Source organism: Rana temporaria, chromosome 12, assembly GCF_905171775.1.
Source record: "Rana temporaria chromosome 12, aRanTem1.1, whole genome shotgun sequence".
NCBI classification, from domain to species: Eukaryota; Metazoa; Chordata; class Amphibia; order Anura; family Ranidae; genus Rana; species Rana temporaria.
Window position 1 is genome coordinate 49,810,474 of NC_053500.1, and position 27,087 is coordinate 49,837,560.

At 40.1% G+C, this 27,087-nt stretch overlaps 1 protein-coding gene across 1 annotated transcript; it reads left to right on the forward strand.

Moving 5' to 3' along the window:
• Nucleotides 1-11,470: 11,470 nt before the first annotated feature.
• Nucleotides 11,471-15,791, forward strand: HOXB1 (homeobox B1). The gene is made up of 2 exons (XM_040330461.1): nucleotides 11,471-12,131; nucleotides 14,612-15,791. Exons 1-2 carry the CDS (start codon nucleotides 11,531-11,533, stop codon nucleotides 14,929-14,931), a joined length of 921 nt encoding a protein of 306 aa, XP_040186395.1. The 5' UTR covers nucleotides 11,471-11,530; the 3' UTR covers nucleotides 14,932-15,791.
• The last annotated feature ends 11,296 nt before the right edge of the window (nucleotides 15,792-27,087 follow it).

The window sequence follows — 27,087 nt, forward strand, 5'->3', positions numbered from 1 at the left end:
AGGGCAATGCAGGGCTCAGGATTTCTATGCCAAGCTGTAGAATATGCTTGCACTAGTTCTGGTCAAAGAGCACAATGGACATTCTGCACAAGACAGACTAGTCTTTCCTCCACTCATCTTTTTTGTAACATATAACATGCACCTTGAACAGTCTGGCACATTTTCTCTATAAAAAAAGAGGACTGGCCATGCTAAGATACTCCAACATTTAGAAAAGTCTCAATGTACAGCAATTAATGATTCCAGTGCTTTAAAATACTAATTGACTTCTGGCCTTGTCATTGCAAGTGAGGCTTGAATGTGTTGCTTGACTTGAATTTAACTAGCCATGTATGCTGGGGGAGGAAAGAAAGAGAAAATTAGAGAGTGTCACTTGAATGACAGATCTAACTCTGCTGGGGCTGCTTACATCACAAGCAAGATGCAATTGCATGCTATGCAATCACACTCAAGGGTTAATGATGAATGGACACAGACTGTTTAGGGAATAAGGTAAAGCTGTGTTCACTTCAATCCCCCTATAACATGCAAGCAAAAATCCTATTTTGTATTTCCTTGCACATGAGTTGGCATTCAATATGAACACAGCTAAGCGTACTTTACTTACTGAGCTAAGTGGCCATTCTCGTTGTTATAAGAAAAGCCTCTATCCTTTGTAAATGAACTCTAAAGAACAACGATTCGCAACCAGGGTTCCATGGATCCTTGGGGTTCCTACGGAGGTGAGTAGGGGTTCCTTGGATCCCTGGGGTTAGTACGGAGGTAACGAGAGGTTCCTTGAATCTCTGGGGTTCCTACGGAGGTGGCCAGGGGTTCCTTGAGCTGTGGCTACATAACCTCCCATGTGGTGGTGCCTGCATAGTTCCAGGTCCAACACCACTTGGCAGAGCAATAGGCATGACTGTAATATCTTTACTAAACCTTACTGTAAAGGGAGCATTCTTCCCACTTACCACCATCAATGTTAAAGAGAATTTTCCCAATGACCACCAATGAAGTAATCTTAGCAGGGTAACAATTTAAAGAAGATAAGGGTTTTGGGATTTTGAAGGTGCAGAGTTACAACAACATTTATATGAAAAAATATATTTATTTGTAAAAATTAAAAATGACAGAGTATAGAAAATCCATCCAATTATACAATACAGTTTCAAGAATGTGCAAGCTGAAAAATTCTCTACGTGTTTCGCCATGATTAGTAGCTTCCTCAGGAGAATTACATTTATCAGGCGCTATCTACTGGAAATAGAAAGAAAACAATACAGCAAATTACAAGACAATACAGGAATACACAAATATAATAAACAAAATACAAATTTGGCATTTTATCCCGAGTTGGCTGAGACCAAAATCACAGACTAGGATAAGAGCAAGGATTACCTGTATGAAAGGATGGACTGATCAAAATATAGGATATAAAAACTGTAATTGAGGCCAGAAGGTCAGAAGGCCAGAAGGATTACCTGCATGAAAGGATGGACCCCAGAAGGGGTTGCCCCTTCTGGGGTCCATCCTTTCATGCAGGTAATCCTTGCTGTAATCCTTGTCTGTCATTTTGGTCTCAGCCAACTCGGTATAAAATGTCAAATTTGTATTTTGTTCTAAAACATTTGGGGTGCCAAGGTTCGCCATCACTGGCCTATGACCTTCTGCCACTCCTCCAACGATGCAATGTTTGAGCCTAAGTGGCCAATCGCCAGGCATGAACACTGCTAGGTGGGGGAGGGGAGCAAATAATTAACCTTGTGCAAACCCAGACCAACACAGAACTTATACAGGGTAGACCAAAATATGCAATTTTTCTATTTTTTTTATAACAGTATCTATCAATGGTACCCCAACATGGGAGACAATGTTCTAGTACAATAATATGAACTGTATAAAAAGAGAGTGACACTAACAAAGTGTAATACTATAATGTATGGCACCTGGCACTGAAAAGCTGATTTTCCATTAAAAACACAGAAAATGTATCTGCAACATCATAAAAAAATACTTTAAGGTTGCAAAGTCCTTTATAAGATCAACCCGTTTATCTCTTTTAACTACTTGTCGACCAGCCGCCGTCGTTTTATGGTGGCAGGTCGACTCCCCTGCGCGAGAGCCTGTAGCTCTACGTCGGCTCTCTCGCAGGCCACTAGGGGCACGCGCCCCCCGCTCGCCCCCGACTCCCGTGCGTGTGCCCGGTAGGTTTGATCGCTGCCGGGCACACGCGATCGCTCGTTACAGACACACAGCTCCCGGTCCTGTCAGGGGGAGAAATGCTGTTCTTCTGTTCATACATTGTCATTTCCCCTAATGAGGCCACCCCCCCTACAGTTAGAACACACCCAGGGAACATATTTAACCCCTTCCCCGCCCCCTAGTGTTAACCCCTTCACTGCCAGTGGCATTTTTATAGTAATCCAATGCATTTTTATAGCACTGATCACTATAAAAATGCCAATGGTCCCAAAAATGTGTCAAAAGTGTCCGAAGTGTCCGCCATAATGTCGCAGTACCGAAAAAAAATCGCTGATCGCCGCGATTACTAGTAAAAAAAAAAAAAATTAATAAAAATACCCCCTATTTTGTAAACGTTATAACTTTTGCGCAAACCAATCAATAAACGCATATTGCGACTTTTTTTTAACGAAAAATATGTAGAAGAATACGTATAGGCCTAAACTGAGGAAAAAATAATGTTTTTATATATTTTTGGGAGATATTTATTATAGCAAAAAGTAAAAAATATTCATTTTTTTCAAAATTGGCGCTCTATTTTTGTTTATAGCGCAAAAACTAAAAACCGCAGAGGTGATCAAATACCACCAAAAGAAAGCTCTATTTGTGGGGAAAAAAGGACACCAATTTTGTTTGGGAGCCACGACGCACGACAGCGCAATTATCAGTTAAAGTGACGCAGTGCTGAATCGCAAAAAGTGCTCTGGTCTTTGACCAGCAATATGGTCCGGGGGTTAAGTGGTTAATAAAAGGTCTTCTGCACATGAGCAGATCCAGACGATCGGGCCAATTTTCTTTTGACAATGCACTTGAAGAATAACCACATATATACTCAGATAATCATTGTAAAATCTGGAATCTTAGTGATACAACGGGAGATTTCATTGTTAATAAACAGATGGTAATCAGTCTTCTTTTGCCAAATTATGCAAATGTTGGCCAGGGATGCCGCGGTGATAGATTGACTTTTTCCACCAAAACTCTGATATCTGGCAATTCTCCAAATGGCTTAAGAGCAGAAAATAAAGAAGAGGGCTTGGCTTTCAAAACATAGAAATTTATCAGGATCCTTGAAAACACTTCCTTTTACTCATCTAGCAAAATTTCTTCAAATGCGTTATTTTATCATTGGTTTTCATGGGTTAAGATGATGGTAAGCACTTCTCCCAGCAGGAGAGCTGTATGACCAAAATGATTAAAGTATAATTAAAGGCAACACGTTTTTCAGTTTTGGGTAGAGTGGAGAGGGATTAGAACACCTGTCAGTTTTTACTGTTGTCTGTGTCCCCGTTCGGGAGATTAACTCTCTCTATTTGTCCTGTTTACCATTTTCATCGAACGTAAAAGTAAAAGAAAATCCCATATTTTGGGTTGACATAACAGTAGTAATAGAAGGGAGATCTTCCAATGGGGACACTAGTTCTGGGTCATGCTGGGTTTCCTTCACTTTGGAGGGATTTCCTCTCACTTCCTGTTTTGGTTACATGACAGGAAGTGAAGGGAAATCTCTCCTATAGGACAAGGATGGCAAAAAAAAAACAACAGGAGTTATAACCCTCCCTTAATCTATTCAAAAATGAAAAAAAAATTGCCTTTAGTTACACTTTAACCACTTTCCCAAACATAGGGCATACATAGAAGTGCAGCTACAGGCATCATCTCTGTATCTTTATTTTCAGCCTTCTCATGTAAAAGTCATCAAAGCGGCTGATTAGCCACTGGATTGCTTTAAGAGGGGGCGGGTGGGGATATCCCCCCCCTCCCATTACCCACCGCGCCTCTCCGGTCTCTCCCATGTGATCGGAGAGTCTGGGATCCGTTCGGGTGCTTCTGCCAGGTTACCACAGAGCCGGCTGTGGACCAGATGGTCCCAGCCATCTCTATGCTCCTGGAAGGCCAGAAGCAATGTCATGACGTCACTTACAGTTTTGGCAGATGTAAATAATGCAATTTTTTTTTCTTGAAAGCAGAGATCATTTTTTTATCTCATGTTTTCCGAGGAGAGATTTGAGGTCTTATAGACCCCTGATCTCTTTATAAAGAGCACCTATCATGCCTTATTTCTATCACAAGGGATGTTTACATTTCTTGTGATAGAAATAAAAGTGATAAAATAAAAATAAAGAAACAGTGTAAAAAATATTTAAAATAATAATTAAAAAAATAAATAAATATAAAGCACCCCCATCCCCTTGTGCTCACGCACAGAAGCGAATGCATACGTAGGTCTCACCCAATTATGTTTGGCCACACATGTGAGGTATCACCTTGAATGTTATAGCAAGAGCAATAATTCTAGCACAAGACCTCCTCTGTAACTCTTAACTGGTAACCTGTAAAAAAATGTTAAAGCATTGCCCAAGGAGATTTTTAAGTACTGTAGTTTGGTGCCATTCTACGAGCGTGCACAATTTTAAAGCATGAAATGTTAGGTATCTATTTACCCAGCATAACATCATCATTTATATTTTAACAAAAAATTGCGTTATATATTGTATTTTCTGCATTCAAATTAATTAAAGTGTATTTTTTCCCCCAAAAATTCCATATGAAAAAATCCCTGCACAAATATTGTGTAATATAAAAAATGAACAACATGAACCATTTTATTCTCTAGGGCCTTCCTTAACCACTTTTCTACTTTGGGTGTTTTTCAGATTTGGTGTTTACAAGACTAAAACAGTTTTTTTTGCTAGAAAATTACTTAAAACCCACAAACATTATATATTTATTTTTTTCTAATACCCTAGAGAATAAAATGGCGATCATTGCAATACCTTTTGTCACACCATATTTGCGCAGCGGTCCTACAAGCGCATTTTTTTTGGAAAAAAATCACTTTTTTGAATTAAAAAATAAGACAGCAATACATTTGGCCCAATTTTATTGTGAAAGATAATGGTACGCCGAGTAAAATGGTACCCAACATGTCACGCTTACAAATTGCGCCCGCTCGTGGCATGGCGTCAAACTTTTACCCTTAAAAATCTCGATAGGCAACGTTTAAAAAATTCTATAGGTTGCATTTTTTGAGTTACAGAGTAGGTCTAGGGCTATAATTATTGCTCTTGCTCTAACGATCACGGCGATACCTCACTTGTGTCGTTTGAACACCGTTTTCATATGCGGGCGCTACTCGCGTATGCGTTCGCTTCTGCGCACAAGCTTGTCGGGACGGGGCGCTTTAAAACATTTTTTTTTTTTTCTTATTTATTTTTATTTTTTATTATTTTTTACACTGGAAAAAATAAAATAAAAAAAAATGATCACTTTTATTCCTATTACAAGGAATGTAAACATCCCTTGTAATAGAAAAAAGCATGACAGGTCCTCTTAAATATTAGATCTGGGGTCAAAAAGACCTCAGATCTCATATTTAGACTGAAATGCAAAAAAAAAAAAAAAAAATTTGAAACTGTCATTTTTTCAAATGACAAAAAAAAATGTTTCTTTAAGAGGCTGGGCGGGACTGACGTTTTGACGTCACTTCCGCCCAGCAGAGCTATGGGGACGGGCGAAGGAGATTTTTCCTTCAGTCTCGTCCCCAGTCAGCAGCCGAACGGTCCCGATTGCCTCCGCCGCTACCGACGGCTACAGTAAGCGGCGGAGGGCGCGGGAGAGCGGCGGGAGGGGGGCCCCTCTCCCGTCGCCGATAACGGCGATCTCGCGGCGAATCCGTCGTGGAGACTGCTATTATCGTTAACAGAACCGCTGACACTAAAGATTGATACCTCGGTTGTGGCAGCAGCTGCTGCCGTTACCGAGATATACATCTTTAAAGTTAGGCCGTATAAAGACGTACGGCGGTTTGGAAGTGGTTAAAAAATATGGGCTAGATTCAGGTACGGCGGCGTATTAGTGAGTCGGCGTAGCGTATCGTATTTACGATACGCCGCCGTAAGTCAGAGAGGCAAGTGCTGTATTCACAAAGCACTTGCCTCCTAAGTTACGGCGGCGTAGCGTAAATTGGCCGGCCTAAGCGCGCCTAATTCAAATGTGGAACAGGGGGGCGTGTTTTATGTTAATGACTGGTGAGGTGACCCGACGTGATTGACGTTTTTAATGAACGGCGCATGCGCCCTCTGTGGACATATCCCAGTGTGCATTGCTCCAAAGTACACCGCAAGGACGTATTGGTTTTGACGTGAATGTAAATTACGTCCAGCCCCATTCACGGACGACTTACGCAAACGACGTAAAATTTTCAAATTTCGACGCGGGAACGACGGCCATACTTAACATGGGCTAGGCCAGCTATTTGTTGGAATAACTTTATGCCGGAAAACGCCTTACGTAAACGGCAAATCTTTACTGCGACGGGCGCACGTACGTTCGAGAATCGACGTATATAGTCATTTGTATATTCTACGCCAAACTCAACGGAAGCGCCACCTAGCGACCAGCGTAAATATGCACCCTAAGATACGACGGCGTAGGAGACTTACGCCGCTTCTTAGCCTAATTTAAGCGTATCTGGTTTCCAGAATATGCTTAAATTTACGACGGCGTAGATTCAGAGTTACGACGGCGTATCTACTCATACACCGGCATAACTGTTTCTGAATCTGGCCCTATATGTATAATGTTTGGGGGTTCTGAGTAATTTTCTAGCAAAAAAATTATGATTTTTACATGTAGGAGAGAAATGTCAGAATTGGCAAAGTAGTGAACAAGTTAAATACTAGAAATATCTATTTTTACCTAAAATGCACATTCTGCGTGGGTTACAATGGGACACTGGGTGAGAACAGTGGGGTAATGTCTATCTTTTTCCAATTTTGACATTTTTCCAAGTTGAAATGACTTGTACTTCACCTATACATAGTGATATGGATATTCCACTTAGACAATATTTATCTGGCCCGGAGTTCAGTTTTAACTCATAATTTCAGCAAGCTTGGTCAAAATGGCACCTTTAGAGCAAAGCTGACACCCCCCAGACAATTTCTATAACTGCCCAGAGAGATGAATGAAACCTTAATGCTCCCTAACTTGGTTTACTTTAGCTATTTTAGCACAGACCATTTACACAATAGTCAGGAACATTCTTGGATTTGGCCCTACCTTAGAACAGCAGCAATATACCAGGAAAATCTCTAAAATATGATGCTGTTTGGACTACAGGGTATCTGATTATGAATAAAAGTCTTATGTCTATGAGGTAGGTATAAGAATTATAGGCCGTTTACCTAGCAAAGTCAATGGAGATGATTTACTAGAGGCAAATAGGCTGTGCACTTTGCAAGTGCAGTTGCACTCTACAAGGACATTTGCTCCTGAGTTTAGTAAATGAGGAGAAGCTCTGCTGACATCCATCATCCAATCATGTGCAACCAAAAATGCATTTTTTTTTAAAGATTTTCCTTGCGTGTGATTGGGTATTCTTTGCAAGTAAAGCTTTGCCTCGTTTAATAAGCTCTGGAGCAAATGCCCTTTGCGGAGTGCAACTGCACTTGCAAAAGGCAATTCGATTGTGCACTTCTACAAATACAGTTGCTCCAGAGCTTAGTAAATGAGGGAGAGCTCTGCTGACTTCCACCATCCAATCATGTGCAAGCAAAAATTATGTTTTTTCATTTTTCATGCATGTGATTGGGTGTTCTTTATAAAGTGAAGCTTTACCTCATTTATTAAGCTCTGGAGCAACTGCACTTGCAGAGTGAAACTGCATGTGCAAAAGTACACAGTCCATTTACCTTTAGTAAATCAACCCCACAGTCCATTTACCTTTAGTAAATGCTCCCAATGTTCACGTTGTAAGAGGGTCCAAATACAGAAAGGTTTCTTCACAGTAAGAGCTGTGAAAATGTGGAATAGACTCCCTGCAGAGGTGGTTCTGGCCAGCTTAGTAGATTGCTTTAAGAAAGGTCTGGATACTTGTTTTAAATGTACAGAATATAACTGGGTACTAACATTTTATAGGTAAAGTTGATCATGGGAAAATACAATTGCCTCTTGGGGGATTGGGAAGGAATTTTTCCCCTGCCATAGCAAATTGGATCATGCACTGCTGTTTTTTGCCTTCCTCTGGATCAACTGTGGGTAAAGGATTGGTTATATGGGATTGAACGATATTTTTTATTTTATTTATTTATTTATAGTTGGACTGGATGGACTTGTGTCTTTTTTCAACCTGACTAACTATGTAACTATGTAATTAATCACTTTAAACAGTTGCCTACCGAGCCATAATAATATGACGTTGGCAGGAACTGTCTGTCCCTCAGAGTGGACGTCATATGACGTCCTTTGCATCGCGGCCGCTAGGGGGCGCTCGCGCCCGCGGCAAAGCTCGCGATCAGGTGCGTGTGCCCGGCGGTTGCGATGTCCGCCAGGCACCCGCGATTGCCGGCAATCATGGCAGGAGTGTGGATCTGTGTGTGTAAACACACAGATCCACCTCCTGTCAGAGGTGAGGAGACCGATGTGTGGGAACCAGTACAGAGGAACACAGATCGGTCTCCTCCCCTTGTGAGTCCCCCTGCCCCTACAGTTAGAATCACTCCCAGGGAACATATTAACCCCTTCAACAGCCCCCAGGTATTAACCCCTTCCCTGCCAGTCACATTTACACAGTAATCAGTGCAGTTTTATAGCACTAATCGCTGTATAAATGTGAATGGTCCCAAAAACGTGTCAAAAGTGTCCGATATGTCCGCCACAATGTCACGGTCACAATAAAAATCCTAGATCGCCTCCATTACTAGTAAAAAAAAAAATACAAATGCCATAAATCTATCCCCTATTTTGTAGATGCTATAACGTTTGCGCAAACCAATCAATATACGCTTATTGAGATTTTTTTTACCAAAAATATCTAGAAGAATACGTATCGGTCTAAACTGAGGAAAGAATTTTTATTTTATTTTTAAATTTGATATTTATTAAATCAAAAAGTAAAAAATATGGTGTTTTTTCAAAATTGTTGCTCTTCTTTTGTTTACAGAGCAAAAAATAAAAACCGCAGGGATGATCAAGCTTTATTTGTGGGGGGGGGGGGGAATATAAATATTTCATTTGGGTACAATGTTGCATGACCGCTCAATTGTCATTTAAAGTGCAACAGCGCTGAAAACTAAAAAAATGGTCTGGGCAGGAAGGGGGTGAAAATGCCCTGTATGGAAGTGGTTAAAAAAGGAATAGTAGTAAATGAGGTGAAACTGTTTTCATTTTAAATCCCAATTAGGAGCAGTGGAAATAAAAAAGGACATTTTCTAACACATGAATGGGTACATAAATTGAACACAGCTTTATCTTATTCACTAATATTCAGTCTGTAAATTGAACATACTCTTTGGGATGTGAATATGCAGAGCCTCCACTCAACCTTTAATTATGAGCACATCAAAACCCCCTTCTGCCTGCTTTATAAACCACAACCCGACAATAGGAAAGGTCAGGCTTATGCTTAGTGCTTGGATGGGTGTACCACCATCAGATGTCATTTGTATCTCTATATAAAGATTTGATGGCAAGTTACACAGGAGACAAGAACATTACATAACTATGTAACCAGTAAGCAAAAGATACATAAAAAAAATGTAACACTTTCTACAAATATAAAACTACAAACATCAAATTGGCCACCAGGATATGGTACAAAAAAAAAGACAGAAATGTCTTCTTCACAGCTGGTGATACAAAAAAGCAGCATGAGATGTGAAGATTGCACACATTTCATTACAGGAAGGACTTGCAATTCATTAGAAATAGTAGAAACAAGAAGATTGAAAGGATCTGTAACACTTTTAAAACAGTGGCAATGTAAAACACACACTGTCTGTACATAGCACAATGTAGATGTTTGTTCCAATGTTAGAAACAAACATCATTTATAGGTAACACAATTCGTGTCCCGTGTAATCAGAGGATCATTTTGAGTCACTAGATTCAATTACCCCGGCTAAATAAAATAAATAACTGATTTAAAATCCAAATCAAATGAACTGCCCTTATGCAACCTCAGCCGAAACATTAATTAGATATGTAGAGGGCTGAGCAGGGATGAGAAATGGGGGTTTCTTCCTTGCAGCAATGACCCAATAACATCCACTCTGCATCTGTGTGATGTCATATTTATAATAAATGGCAAATAATACATTTCCATAAAAAAAAAAAATGTGTGTGCTGTGGTCCTTTACCTCGATGAAAATCATTTAGCATCATAAATATAAGACATGGAGGGGTAAGCACAGAGATCCTGGGGGATCTATAACACAGCACAGTACAAATTGTTCATTAAAAGAGATTTAGGGGCCAGCAGAGTTGTCCATGAACTCCTGTCCCCAGACTCTGGGACTTGGTGCAGCTTCTTGACAAGTATTACAAATGAGGGTGGGCGTCATATTGTTACATGCTCTTGTCTCCCATGTTGTAACAAGTAAATAAATGTTGCTTACCTAACTGTTTCCTTTTAACTAGAGAACTGAGTGGGAGAGACTTATTTCCCAATCCTAACCCCTTTAACAAAGACACAAGAGGAGAGGAGACACTTTCCTGCCACCAGCCCAGTGGGCTAGAAGTGGGACACCAAGATGAAGGATTATCTCCCAATTTGTTGGTTTTAGCTGCTAGACTGGTGTGTTTTTGTGAGTGGAGACAAGACATCAGAAAACTGGATTTATGGATTATAGAGAACCCTATGGCCAGGCTAGCAGCAGGACAATCTCTTATTGTAGGGTCTTGGTGGGCTTTCATTGCACACAATGTTATAAATCGTTGTCAGCTGTCAAAATGCATTGCTGCACATTTATTTATTTGTTTATTCGTTTATTTATTAATTACAGAAGAACAGTAATAAAAAATAAACAAAAAAAGGCAAACAAACAAAAAGAAATAGCCAGCATGATCCCTTTAAAACTGGCAGATGGAGAATCAGGAGGAGAAAGAAAGGCTCTTTCGATTAAAACAAAGTTCTCATCCAATTTGCCAGATCCTTTTTCCCCCTTTTGCTTGAGGTCTTTTAACACTTAAAAAGTCCTGAATAAATCCAAGTTTTCCTTTGGAGGCTCTGAAGAAAGATTCTGACGCTAAAGTGTCGTTATCAGATTGATGGGCCGGGTTTGATTGAAGTTTCTTTGTCATGCAAATGTCATGGGCCATGATCGATGGGCTCAGATATCTGACAAGCTTCAGGAGGTCCTCAGCCATTGGTCCCCTGAGAATCACGTGCCTTCTCAGTGAGAGACAGAGGGGTTTGAAGCCTGGCAATCTATGGATGGAAGTTTACAGCTTTGACATACTACCTAAAGGTTGTAGGGCAGGAGAAATCCCTCGAAACAGGTTGACCCTCCTCCATCTCTGGCAGATGGACAATACCAGAATGGGCTCCTTTTTGGACTATGCAATTTGTAACCGTGGGACTAGTGCCTACTCACCCAGAGGATACCACCACTTAGATCAAGGGACACCCACCTATCCAGCGTGCCCAGGTACCACTACCAGTGACATTTATAACGGTGATGGACGTTTTATGGTAGGGGGATCTGGTCCAGTCTCCAATCAGTTTCACCAGCAGAACCCCAGCTATCATCATCATCTTCATCCCTCAAGCGCAAATTTAGCCTATGCCAGCTCCATCCCTAGTTACACATCACAGACTTGCAACCAGGGATATGGGCACCAAGTATATCTTAGCCAAGAAGCAGAAGGAACCTATTTCCAGAATCAGCCTTATCCGACCAACACAGCTTCAAGCACTGGCTCAGAAGGATATTGTGGAGCAGTGCCAGGAAACGTGCATTTCCAGCAGCACTCCTATGGTCAGGAACAGCAAGCCTTGCTACAGGGCTACCCCAACCATTCCCCCTTATTGCACGAGGACAAGGACCTCTCCTGCCAGCCAGAGCAGGCATCATCTAACCCGACCTTCGACTGGATGAAAGTGAAGAGGAATCCACCAAAGACCAGTGAGTATGAGACACTCAGACATGACTTATTACCTCTCTTTTGGTTGGGCCTCAAGTTCAGTACTAAAAGTGGGTGAGGATCATTAGGAGCTCATCCATCTTGTTTGATGGCTGCAAGCCTTGCCCAGATCACTGTGTAACTATCATAAACCTTTCATATATTTCATCCTCTCAGTTGTCCTGACACATATATATGGTTTTAGTATTGTCGGGGAAAATAAATAATAAAACAGCTGAATAAATCAAACTCATGGAACAGCCCATTCTTTTAAAATGTATTTAATGTATGGCTTGTAATCAGAGGGCTATCTAGCTGAAGCTTCACAGTTGGGTGATTGCTACCTTTAGATCTTGCTTTCATTCAATCTATCAAGGGTATTGGGGGAAAAAATGTATTCATAATAATAAAAACGCATAGAAGTGAATAGCCTGGAAAGTGACTGAAGTTAAAGCCTTATATACCAGAAGTTTTCAGATTCACTTCAATCTATGCAGCGCTCATTGGGGGGAATAAAAATATGTATATACTACTAAAATTGGGCAAATTAGAAAATGAGTAGACTAAATCTGTACTGCTATATACTGTGAATGTCCAGACAGATAGCTCTCTGGTATATAATAAAATATATCAGAGAGCTACCTAGCCGGACCTTAACCATTTTTATCGTGGTTGCTCCCAAAAGCTATGTTCTTATCAAGTCTAATAGAGCTTATTAGGAAAAAACAAAACAAAAAACAAAAAAAATGCATAAAACTAATACAAAATAAAAAAATTAAAAAACAAGCAGACTGAAGGTAAAGCTGTACTGCAATATACTGTAGGGTCCAGCTAGAGAGCTCTCTGGTATATAATAACATATAACAGAGAGTTATCTAGCTTAGCTTTTATCTTGGTTGTCCCCAAAAGCTATGTTCTCATCAAGTCTATGCAGAGCTCATTGGGAAAAAGAAATCTGTATGCATACTACTAACACAAAGTGAATAAATTAGAAAGCGAGTAGACAGAAAGTAAAGCTGCACTGCTCTATACCAAAGAGCTATCTGGCTGGAGCTTCATAGTTTTTTCTATCTTGGTTGCTCCCATAAATTCTGCCATCATCCAGACTATGAAGAGGTCATTGGGGAAAAAAAAGTCTGTATACATGCCACTAACGAATATTACAGTGAATAGATTAGAAAGTGAGTAGACTAAGCTGTACTTCTATATACCAGAAAGCTATCTAACTGGAGCTTCATCGTTTTAATCTTGGTTACTCCTATAAATTCTGCCATCATCCTGACTATGAAGTTGTGATTGACAAAAATAATCAGTATACATGCCACTAACGAATATTTAGAGGAATAGATGAGAGGAGTGAGTAGACTGAAAGGAAATCTACACTGCAAAAACATGTAGGCTACCATTGATTGACTCTCCCTTTGAAAAATGTTAGTTGACTAGTTAACGCCGAAACAATGACCTCAATCCTTTCTGATCTGAAACATGTACAGAGTAGGAATGTATCCTGCTTTTGCTAGCCCCATCCTTGTTCCAGGGCAGCGACTCAAAGTATTGGGGACATCAATACTTTGAGTCAAGTATTGAGGCCACCAGAACTTTGAGTCAAGTATTGAGGCTACCAGAATTTTAAGTCAAGTATTAAAGCCACCAGAATTTTGAGAAAAGTACTGATGCCACCAGAATTTTGAGAAAAGTACTGATGCCACCAGAACTTTGAGTCAAGTATTGAGGCTACCATAATTCTGAGTCAAGTATTAAAGCCACCAGAATTTTGAGTCAAGTACCGATGCCACCGAAATTTTGAGTCAAGTATTGAGGCTATCATAATTCTGAGTCAAGTATTAAAGCTACCAGAATTTTGAGTCAAATACTGAGGCCACCAGAATTTTGAGTCAAGTACTGAGGCCACCAGAACTTTGAATCAAGTACTGAGGCCACCAGAACTTTGAGTCAAGTATTGAGGCTACCATAATTCTGAGTCAAGTATTAAAGCTACCAGAATTTTGAGTCAAGTACCGATGCCACCAAAACTTTGAGTCAAGTATTGAGGCTACCATAATTCTGAGTCAAGTATTAAAGCCACCAGAATGTTGAGTCAAGTACCGAGGCCACCAGAATTTTGAGTCAAGTACTGAGGCCACCAGAACTTTGAATCAAGTACTGAGGCCACCAGAACTTTGAGTCAAGCATTGAGGCTACCATAATTCTGAGTCAAGTATTAAAGCCACCAGAATTTTGAGTCAAGTACTGAAACCACGAGAACTTTGAGTCAAGTATTGAGGCCACCAGAACTTTGAGTCAAGTATTGAGGCCACCAGAACTTTGAGTCAACTCTTGAGGCCACCTAAACGTTGAGTCTCGATCAGTAATGGTTCTATTTTTCCCTGTAGCAGCCTTAGATAAGAAGAGTTTTAGCTGCTATTATCTTTATAGAAATCGTTATGAAAATGTAAAACTAATTGCTTCTTTTCTGTAACAGCGAAATCAGCGGATTATGGGTTGACCTCCCAACAGAACACCATGAGGACCAACTTCACCACCAAGCAGCTAACGGAGCTGGAGAAGGAGTTCCACTTTAACAAATACTTGACACGGGCCAGGCGGGTGGAGATCGCTGCCACACTAGAACTAAACGAGACCCAGGTGAAAATCTGGTTCCAGAACCGGAGGATGAAGCAGAAGAAAAGAGAGAAGGAAGGATTCACTACTGGGGTCACCAAGGGCTCATTAAAGGAGAGCAGTGAGGCATCAGACGTGTCCAGTTCCAACTCACCTGACACCTCTCCGAACTCTTTGTAAGGGACCACCATGGACAGATCGCACTGGATAAAAAAAACAAAAAACAAACAAACGATTTTTTTATGCAGAGGGTGTAAATAGTCTATTTTCTTCTACAAAAACTCCTTATTTATATACAGACACTCGATTGTTTGAAATCCATTGAACAAAGGGAGCTTAGACAGGTTCTCTCAGGGAAAGTCTATGATGTCACAGGAGATGCACTTTAAAGGCACCTCCATTTGGTTGCTGGGCTGCCCACCTCTGTGGGTTTTATTTATGTATATATGTCAAGTATTTCTTCAAGATTCCAACCAGATTGTTTTCACTCCAAAAATGAGTGTGCGCTAATAATGAAACACATTTAATGGTGGCCACACATGCATTTATATTATCATTCAGAAGATCTTTCGATGGTATTAAGCCTATCCAATCGAAAAAAAGACTTCAATCAATCAATTTTGTTTCATTTTCAACAGAATTTGCCAATCACTTCTGATCGCACAAACTAATATCTGTGTGTGCCATAGAATCGATCCTCATACAGATCTATTATAATTTCTAATCATTTATCAATGATCCATTGCATTTTTGAATTATTTTCAGTTGACAGCAAAGCACAGAAAACAATATTTATGTATGTTGCATTAATATTTTAATTAATGATCAATGACTTTTATTTAATTTTTTTGGACGTATGACCCCCTTTATAATTGGTTTCTTCAAAATAACTACAAAACCAGTGCCTGTAGACCGTAAAGAATGTGTTTAAAACCAAAATGATAATCCCGATTGCCTAGTCTATGTAATTTACTATGATTGCTAAGTGACATTATGTTGCTTTCAGGATGCTGTTTGCCGATAAGTAACTTGTTCAAACGAATAGGTTTTTTTTTGTCTTGTTTTTTTTTGCGGTAAAAATAAATTCTTGTTTTACTTATTGTAAAAATTATTTTTTTAATGTTTTTTTTTTTTTTTAATGTTCTCACCTTTAGAAATAAATCTACCTCAATTTAGAAGTCATAGTTTGGCTTGTTTTCTCTATAAAATATGATGTATAGAGGTAGTGAACGTTGATGAATGAAACATTGTAAAAGGTAAATAGGTGTAATTATCTAATTATGGCTAATGGAGACAATTTTATGACTTGGGGAACTCATGAGTTGTGTTTATATGAAGGGTTTAGGATGGAATGGCTTGTCACCAATCAAGTCACCTTACATTGCTGCTATTAAAGAGCTCCTTCAATGATAAATAACTAGGGCTAGGACAGAAGGATATGGAGTCTACAAAGGGAAGTCTTCGTGTTTCTGATCCTGAATACAACAAAAGCCTGCATGGTTACCATTTAAAAGTGAAAAGAGTCTCAAAGAGTGTTCATGTGAACATGTATTTATATTCCAGTAGTCACACCCTGGAGACAGGATGGAAGTTTGGTGCTTGCAAACAGCAAATGCTCTTTCATCCTGCATGGAATCTTTGATATTTAAGTGGCACACTTTTAAAGTTGGTCATGCTTGTTTACAAGATCTACCATCTGAGTTTTTATTTTTTTTTATTTGTAGCAATGTATCTGTATTTCTGTTGCTGCCCATAACCCAAATTTTTGTTTTCAAAACATTAAATTTTCTAATAGTTAGTGGAAGTCAAATTCGTTTTCGACCACAGTGACTAGACAATTCAAATGCCGCGTACACACGGTCGTTTTTTGTGATGAAATAAAACGACGTTTTTAAAAACGTCATTTAAAATGACCGTGTGTGGGAAAAATGTTGTTTTATGTCTTCTGAAAAACGTAAAAAAAAAAAATTCGAACATGCTTCAATTTTTTATGTCGTTTTTCAAAATGTCGTGTGTGGGTAAAACGACGTTTAAAACAAAGTTTTTAAACCCGCGCATGCTCAGAAGCAAGTTATGACGCGAGCTTGAATGGAACAGAGTGCCGTCGTACGTGCTGAACGTAACCGCGCTTTGCTAGAGCATTTTGAAAAAACGATGGTGTGTAGGCTACGTCGTTTTTTAAAATGAAGTTTGAAAAACTTTGTTTTGTTTCATGATAAAAAACGTTTTTTATTTCATCACAAAAAACGACCGTGTGTACGCGGCAAAAGGAGCAGGGTGGCCAAAAAAGAGCGAACGAAATTCTACCTGCAAGTGTGGTTTTTGTTGGGGGGGGGGGGGGATTGTACATATTATTATTGAACCTGTTTAATATATCTGGGATTTCTTTCAAATTGTAGGTCTCGATGGAATTTCAAGGGCTTTTGAACAAAACTAGTTAAAGCAAAACTTCACTCACTCAGGTTGGGTCTACACATGTCCGGCTGCGGTTCGAAGTCCGCTGCGTTTATGTTCTCCCGGTTTAGGTGCGATTCAGGTGTGAATTTTTGCCTGAATTTGCACCTAAACTCGACCCAAAAACGCACAGGACCCTTTTCAAAACCTCACAGCGGCCGCCCCAGACATGTGTGAACAGGCTCTATTTAGAGATGGTCACATTCATATGTTATGCAAATTGGATGTAGTTAGAAACACATCCAATTTGCATATATGCGAACCCAGCCTTATGCCGCGTACACACGATCAGAAATTCAGACAAGGAATTTTTTTTTTCCGACGGAATGTTGGCTCAAACTTGTGTTGCATACATACGGTCACACAAAATTCCGACCGTCAAGAATGCGGTGACGTACAACACTATGACGAGCCGAGAAAAATTAAGTTCTATGCTTCCGAGCATGCGTCGACTTGATTCCAAGCATGCATGGTTTTTGGTGCGTGTGAATTGCATACAGACGATCGGAATTTCCTCCAATAACTTTTCGTGTCGGAAAATTTGAGAACCAGCTCTAGTCTTTAAATTTTTCTTGCCGGAAATTCTGACAGAAAAATTCCGATTGAGCCTACACACGGTCGGAATTTCCGACCAAAAGCTTACATTGGACTTTTCTTGTTGGAATTTCCGATCATGTGTAGGTGGCATTAATCAGCATTGACTATTTGTAATCCTTATGCTGCTAGCATTAGTAAATGGATAGGAAGGTATATCTTATTTTATTTTTTTTAAACTTTGAGTTTTTTACATTCATTCATTTACTTCCTTTTTTTAATGCCTATATGTCATATATCCCAGGAGTCTTCAGGAGGAGGGGAGGAGTCTTTTCAGCTCAGCACACCCTCCCGCTGGCATGCCTGAGATAAGGGCAGATGGATTCCAGGAAGTAACCTACATAAATCATCTGCCCTTACTTAAGATGGCTACAGCCAAAAATGTAATTGTGTTTTTGGTCAGTGGTGCTTAGATACAGTGTAGTTCTATTTTAACTCAATTGGGGAGATTTTCTAAATTGTGAGCTTGCAAAATCTATTGCAGCTCTGCATTAAAACCAAACAGCTTCCTGATTTTATTGCCAAAGCTTAATCGAACAAGCTGAAGTAAGAAGCTGATTGGCTGCCATGTACAGCTGCACTGAATCTGAGTGCTCCAGTTTTAGTAAATCTCCCCCAATGATGGCAAGAAAGAATGTTCTGGCAAACGACTTTTCTAGGAATATTTGAATGAAAATCTAACTCTGTCTGTCTGTCTATCTATCTATCTATCTATCTATCTATCTATCTATCTATCTATCTATCTATCTAATCCAATCTTTCTCAACTTTTTAACCTCTGAGGAACCCTTGAAAGAGTTTTCAGGTTTGGAGGAACCCTTGCTAAAACTAGTTAATTGTGGAGAAAAATGTCTTTTACATTGGCAGTCAGTGGGAAAATGTCACTTATATTGGGTTTTAATAAAAAGAATGCCCCCTACATTGGTTTTCAGTGGCAAAAATATCCCTTACATTGACGGTCAGTTGGAAAAAAGCCCTTTATATTGGTGGTCAGTGGGAAAAATATCCTCTACATTAATGGTCAGTGGGGAAAAAAAGCCTTTTACCTTGGAGGTGAGTGGGAAAAATTCCCCTTACAGTGGGAAGCTTTAACCCCTAGTTAAAAAGAACATTGATGTTAGGCTACTGGCTATGCCATGTAGTGTTGGCCCTAAGACTATGCCAACACCACCAGGTGGGAGATCAATCAGAAACAGCTCCAGAAACCCTAGCAACCAACCCTAGCAACCACTAGAGGAAGCCTAGGGTTCAATGGAACCCTGGTCGAGAATGGCTGAGCTTATATATGTATTTACATGTGTATCTATTTTACCAGTGTGGTATAATTGATTGTAGATATAAGTCCAATAGGCTCCTCCATTTAAAGAAAACATACTGGAATAATTTAAGAACAAAATTGTTTTGCCTACAGCAGTATTTCAGACGATTAGATGAGTGATGCTCACATCTGATTTGCTGCTATGGACAATTATTTTTAATGAGTCCTTATGCTGAAGACAGGGTGGAGTTTGCTTTTTCAATGACCACAGTTTTTTTTTAGCTGTAGCATGAACTAGAAGAGATATGGACCAGATCATTTTTTGTAAATTAAAGTTAGAGGATTCTGTTTCCAGTGACTAGCCACCATCAGCCAATTTGACTACATCAGAAAATGTAACATCTACAATGAATGTATAGAAATAATATAATAAATACATAATACTTTATGGTAACACACCTATAAAGTATCTGGTGCTGGACTACATTTTTGCTTATGAACTGGGGTTGATTCACTTTAGTAGTGGATGCTGTTTACTTTGACAATGGAATGTTCACTCAACACAGTGAGTACCAGCAAATTAGTTGAACTTGTTTTTTGCTAACGTGATTGGCATAATAAACTGAGCCCATCTTCATCCTCTTTTTGTAATCTAATGCTAGCCATACATTATTCGAAAAATCGGCCAAACTCATTTTCGAAAAACGAACGTTCGGCCGTGAGCGCAAACGATAGTGTCATCATGTAACGAGGACAGTGGACATGAATAAAAAAATTGGTTCGTTTTTTTTTTTTACATATACCTAGTGCAGACAGTTCAGATGGGAAACACATTAACCTTTCAATTTATCGTTCGTTCGGCAGAAAATTTCCAAACTTGTCCTTCGTTTTTCCGGCTCAAAAACGTCTCAACGTTTATCGATTTTGTGCCCATTAACTGTTCAAAAAATGAACAAACTGTCTAAACGACCGAATTTCAGCCGATTTTTTGTATAGTGTATGGCCAGCATTAGTGAACATTCACTTTTATCTTTAACATTCACTTTTGTATTTTTTTACTTTATTAACAACTCCACTGTATTACGCTTTTTTATTAAAATGTATTTTTTTTTTTACACAAACGTTTTATTTTTTATATAGCTACATTTTTGTGAGAAGGTGTCCTGCAAGTGACCTTTTCCTGTATGCCTTACCTTGTTTTTGTTCAGGTGCTCTTAGGAATTGGAGCCAGCGGTAAATGCTCTTTCTCCCCCTTTTGCCCATTTTCTTCTCAGTTTACCATTCCCTGACAGCTTTATTTTAGTCCAGTTTTTCGATGGCCTACTTCAATATTTACCCAAGTTGATGACCTGTCCCGGGATCTCCTCTTGGCAGTCCTGTCCTACAAGGATTCTTCCCCCAGGCGTAGGTTCATCTAAAGTTCAGCTGGAAATCAAAGCATCACTGGCTAGGTTGGATGTCCCAGGACAGGCCCAGGATGGACAGCAGCTTAAGGTCATGTTAAGGTCTTCCTTCCCCTCCTGGGTCCCCAGTGACCCTGTTCTCAGCAGTGTACATAACTCTGATAGGCAATACTGTATTTTTCTACAGTACATTGAAAAGGGCTATCCTGGTCTACAAAAAAGACGTAGCCGCTTCTAAAGTGAACTCCAGAAATTCCAGCTATTCATTTGAGAGCTTACAGACTTCAACCCATCATCACGTGCGGGGAAATAGAAGAAACATATTTCCCATGAAGTAAAATGTGTTTAAGGTTACCACAGACCAATCATACAAATTACATGTCCAGTAATTGCAACAGTATGTCTACCTCGAGCATTCAAAGTGTATATGTAATATTTTAATACCAAGACATACACTGCAGGTGTTCAGAAGGAATCATTTGTCATGTAACAAAATAGTTTGTCATCTCATAACAAGCTATGGGGTACATTCTAGAATGTGGCAAGTTCAAATGATGACATAATAGTACATTATAGTTATTTTTGCAGCATTATATAGTGTGACATTATATAGTGTGATTACATTACATGTCTTTATTTTTTTACTTGTAACTGTTGTTTATATTACTGAAAGTAAGAATGTGCAACACCATTAGTCCCTTTCTGCCTAGCCCTAGGGTCCCTTCAAATGGAACTTTATATCTGGGGGCAGAATGAACTTTCCGATCAAGTGGCCACCACTGTCACAGTGGTCATATGATCAGGAGTCCACCCTGTCAGCTCCAGATCATGACTAGAGATCGAAAGCTGTCTATGACATATTGGTCACTATGCTGGGAGCACCCAGTCAGCACGTTCTCAACACAGAAACCTCGGCCATCCATGGACGTGCATGTGGGCGTTAAAGCCCACCAATTTTTCAGCTGCACATATGTGCTATCTGACAGGCTAACATGATTGGCACATTAAACTGAGCCCAGAAGGCTAACATTCCTTATGGTTTCCCACTTTCTCTGGCATGTTTCTTTTCTTAGAATGGACATTGCAAATGTTAAAGCTGAAATATGGCCTCAAATGATTTTTCACTATTTGCACAGTAAAAATAGGCTAAGGCCTCGTACACACGACCGAGGAACTCGTCGGAAAAGACACACCGTTTTCCTCGAAGAGTTCCTTGTTAGGCTTGTCGAGAAACTTGACAAGCTTGCTTTGCGTACACACGGTCAAGACCAAATCTTCTCGTTCTCAAACGCGGTGACGTTCAACACATACAATGGCAGGGGAAGTTCGATTCCACTGGCACAACCCTTGGGGCTGCTTTTGCTAATCTCATGTTACTGCGTGTTAAGTAAGAGACAATTTGCACTTTTCAGACTGTTACAGCGTGACGAATGTGCTAGCTCCATTACGAACGCTACTTTTACCGAAGGTGCGCTCCCGTCTCATACTTTATTCTGAGCATGGGCGGGTTTCTAAGCATACACACGAACGTGTTTCTTGTCGAAAACCAGCCCGACGACGAACACGGCGAGGAAATTGGGACTTCTGTCGAGGAAAAAGAGAACTTCCTCGACAGTTTGCTCGATGAAAAACATACACACGACCGGTTTCCTCTGCAAAAAAGCTCTGCCACCAAGTTTCTTGATGGATTCTGTTGAGGAAAATGGTCTTGCGTACGAGGACTATCTCTAATGAAAGGTGCCCCTTCTCTGGCTGCAGCAGCATTTGTTACATATCTTACTTTTACTCAGGCAGCAGCCACCTGTTGGTGCCAATTGTCTGGACTGCATTACACTTAGTACCCTAATCATTGTGGGCTGCTCGCGCAACACCTCTTCTGATTATAAAAGGCCTTCTTTTCGATTACTGTAAGGTGCTCAGTGCATTCTTTGAGATGAATGCAAGACTCTTTGGGAATGGAGGAGATGCAGAGTAAGTGACCCACAGTGATCAGTGTATTCAGTGTACAAGTTCCTGGGTAATAGTAATGTAGCACCCTCTAGTGCAGGGGTCCCAAACTGGTGGCCTTCCAGCTGTTGCGAAACTACAAGTCCCATCATGCCTCTGCTTGTGGGACTCATGCTTGTAACTGTCAGCCTTGCAATGCCTCATGGGACTTAAAGTTTTGCAACAGCTGAAGGGCCGTCAGTTTGAGACCCCTGCTCTAGTGTGTGCTAATAGAAGTGAGTGTAGGTAAAAGCAATTGTCTGGCTCTGGGACAAACTTGAGTTACTGGATGTGGGTCAATTATTAGAAGCCAGAGCTGGATGACTCATCCTGGAAGCTCTCTGGTGCCTCCCCCTGTTTCTAGAATGTTGGAGAATGTTCTGGAACTAGTGGGTGGAGGTGAGGAGGAGCTGTCTTGAATTTTTAGAGGCCTTTAGCCTAATAGACATGGGCCATGCCAGCAGGGGAGTCGGTGGAAGATGGAGAAGCAGTTCTGAGGGAGGCTGTCTTATTGGACCACCACAGGGGGGGTTACCTTGGGATGGAGCTCAGAAGGCTGGCCTGAAAGGATTCCACCACAGGAGGCAGTTGGAGGTATTCAAGTAGATCAGCACGTTGCAGTGAGAGACAAGTTGAGAGACTGCCAGTTGTAGCAGTGCTCTCTTGAAGATAGTGGTGTGCCAAGTCCACATCAGTCTTACCCTGGGGAGTGTGTTAGTCAGGAGGACTGGGAATAGGAAGACAACCAGGTGCAGCTGGATGCAACCAGGTGAGCTAGCATCTTCTGCAAGCAGTGGAACTGGGATCAGTGACCACAGGGAAGCAGAAGGAGAGGTTATAGGTTGTTTCACTCCATATGTGCTATTCTCAAGGGATTGAGAGTTCCTGCCTGTAATGGGCTATTACCGAACTGACAAGAAGCCTATGAGTTCCCTCAGGAGTGAACCAGCAGAAGCTGTGCAAGCAAAGAACAAAGATTGTGCAGCGGGAATGGTTGAAGAGGAGTCTGTAAATAGGGAGGAAGTGTCCCAAAAATTACTTTGGTGTCACACTGCCTATAATCCCTTACCCTATCCAAGTTTTCATCCCCTAATAAAACAACAAAACAAGCCAAAGACTTATTGCTGTGTCCGGATGAAAGAAGGAAAATGCTGAGTGACTGGCTTTGCAGCAGTGGGGAACCCTTTCACTTGCAGACCCTGTGGGGGTAGTGCTACAGTTCGATATGTAAGAAATGTTGCGGCAGCCTAAGGAAATGGGCAAAAACATTTTTTGGCCATCAACTTTAACATAAAGATATGTTAATAGTCTCACTGGGACAGTCACATACTGCATAATAAATTGCAAAAAAGTACATTTATCAAAGAAAATACACTTTTAGGCTCCCTTACTGAAAGTATTTGGTCACATGATCTCTGCTAAAAGAAAGGTTTAGCAAATCTGAATGTCTCATTCTCCCATTTGACTAAATGTCTATGGCTCTAGATATCTAAAAATATTGTCGGGAGCCTGGAGTAGCATTCTCCAAAAAATATAAGTATTTTACCCCTTTTGTTCATCCTTCCATTCAAGCAGGACTGTTAACATAACATTGCATAGGTCGACATCAATAGTATGTAGTGCTTTTGTATACTGGGGTTAGCTGGTTCGACCTTAAAAACTCCATTACCTTGCATAGGAGGTCTCTGGGAGTTTCATGGAAATCTGGAAGTTTGGGGTTTTGACTGTCATACCACAAGAAACCAGGTAAAATGGTTTTAGGTCTGTTACCAATCACAATTTGTGTTGTTTTTACATACTATAAAATTAACCGTGTTACTATGTTATACTGTACCAACCAGATTTTCAGACATACATTTTTTATTTTTTGTAATGCTTGAAAAAAAAAAAATCCAAGATTTTTTTTGCTTTAATGATCATATCTAAAGCTAAATGTATTTATATCCAATGATCACAGTAAAATAAATTAGGCTAGCGTTGTATTTTTCTTTTAAGGTCTTCCTGGGCTTCTCCATCTGACTGAATTGTTTTCCATAGTGTTTAAGGGCAGTATATGATGTACAGTATGCCTCAGGAGACCTGCATTAGGCCAGATGTCCATGAAAACCTGCAATGGAAACCAATAAAGAGTAACTGAACCTAAAAATTTAAATGTATAAAATAATAGTTTATCCTTGTTCTAAGGCAGCCTTTCGCAAACTTTTCAGCACATATGAACCCTTGAATTTCCGGTCTCAGGGAACCCCTCCTAAAAACTTACTATAACAACAACTCATGATACATTAGTGTGATGGACATTGGACTAATGCATCTTACACTTGTGGTCATTGGGAAGAATCACCCCCTGGTATCAGTGGGAACTTGCTCATTGCTCAAGAAATCCCAAGTAACCTCTAGAGCACAGGTGTCAAACACAAGGCCCGCGGGCTGAATCCGGCCCTCCAGGCCATTTCATGTGGCCCTCGCCCTCCTCTGGTCCTCCTCAAGACCCTTACGTTCTGCTTTTAAGCAATGCATCCAGCTTCTTCCCAGCAGCAGCTTAAGGAAAGGGGGGTGAACTGTTATGTAAGGGAGAGTGGGGGAATTTCTAATGGTGGGTTGGCTCTTAAAATCTAATATAAGGGGAGGGGATGCGCTGGACATCTAATCTTACAGATACAACCGGCCCTTTTGAGGGCAATCATAATGCTGATGCGGCCCCCTCGATGAAATTGAGTTTGACACCCCTGCTCTAGAGGAACCCTATTTAAGAAACCTTGTTCTAAGGGGTCATCCTTTCCATTTTTATTTTCCTTTACAGGTCTTTTACCTTTTGATAATGCCAGTTCCTACACATCGGTCCCTAAAGTGACAATACTCCCTGATTAACTCCCAAAGCAGGGGCAGGTATGTCACTTCAGGATGGGAGCTCCCTGGGAACTAGAAGCTTGAAATTTTCAGGGAGTATAAGGCATAATGGAATGTTGACGGTTTTGGAGGGGTTGCTTTGGGGAGGCATGGTATTGGACTTTCAAACCAAAAAAGATAAGTATTAAGAAATAAAAATAAAATACCACAGACCAGTTTAGAGCAGTGTCTAACAGGAAGGGGAGGTTTCGGTTAGAGTTTAGTTATGGTTTGGTTAACAGATTAGAGAATAATATTGACATTACCGACTGCTTTAGTAAATCAACCCCAGTACCTTAGTCAAAATACCTAGCAGTCTGTTTCCGAAGTGGAAAAAGTGGCAACATCTCTAGGTTGATGCAAGACCGCCGGTACATGGGTTTACAGAAAACCAAAGGATGTTTTTCATTCAGATGTGGCTTAATGGTAATAAGACTCAAACACTTTCCATAGCATCCCCAATGAGCAGACCTAAATACTACCGAACATATATATAGAGTTCTGGAGTGCAGAGAGCAAAGTATTTTCTACATCCTCCATCTCTCAAAGAACTAAAGGTTTTTCCTTCTAGCAGAATATTATAAAATCAACTGCTCACAGTTCAGAACTGGAGTAACAATGTTTCAAGAAGAACTAATGCAGGCAATACACTAGTAGTAAAATTCTGTTCAAATTTTTTAATTAAGTTTTTTACATTTTCTTAGTGGGGTCAAATCGATATTCGTTTTTGACTGCAGTGGCAACAAAATTTGAAGGAGAATGGAAAATTAACAAATTTTAACAGAGTTTCTGGTTTACGTTTGGGAAAGTCCAATACTGTAGTTCCAAAATTGTATGTTAAAAGCAAAAGAAGACTTGAAGTACTTTTAAACGACATTTGCCATGTCAAATTTTTCTTCCAAAAATGTATACGAATGTTTAAAAATCTACTATGGTGTATGGCCAGTATTAAGCTGTTCTCAAGATCCTCATTAGGGTCCTCTTGTATTATATCAAGAGGAAGCGACCTCCACTCCTGTCCTGTCATAGAAAAATTAATAACGCACGTACATAATCAATAATCAGAGAAATATTAATATCGCACGTGAATAATTAAGATAAGCTATAAAAATCTTTTTGTCTATATAAAAATTAAAACAAAGAATATCGCTGCGAAAAAGCAAAAAATATTACATTTATTGATACAGAGAAGAAACTGGTATTACTACAATATTTACAAGCATAACATAACCTATAACACCTTTAAAAAACAAGATGATATCCAAGGCACACAATTATACAAACAGTAATACGGCTAAAATGAATACATCAGTATCTCAAGACAATTCATAGGAAAGGCAAAGTTACAGAGATTAAGCTTAGGAAGAGAGAGATAGAGGGAAGGAGAGAAAGAGAGAGAATGAGAGAGGTATAGAGAGAGAGAGAGGGGGGGAGGAGCGAGAGAGAGAGAGAGAAGTATAGAGAGAGAGAGAGAGAAGTATAGAGAGAGAGAGAGAGAAGGGGACAAGGGTTTACATCACCACTGTTCAGGTTCACATCTGCAGGGCAAGAAGCTCTCAGAGCTTTTTCTCTGACCTTTATCTTCCCTTGCCCTCCTCTGCCCCCCTCCCTCCAGGATTCAAAATCCTTAGGATGCTATTGGTGTAAAATGGCCTTACGAGCGGATTGGTTGAATCTCAAACTTAGATATTCATTGGTTCCGAGTTCCATCCGAATCCTGATTGGTTGCCTTCCAAGCCTCCTAAAAATGTTTCTT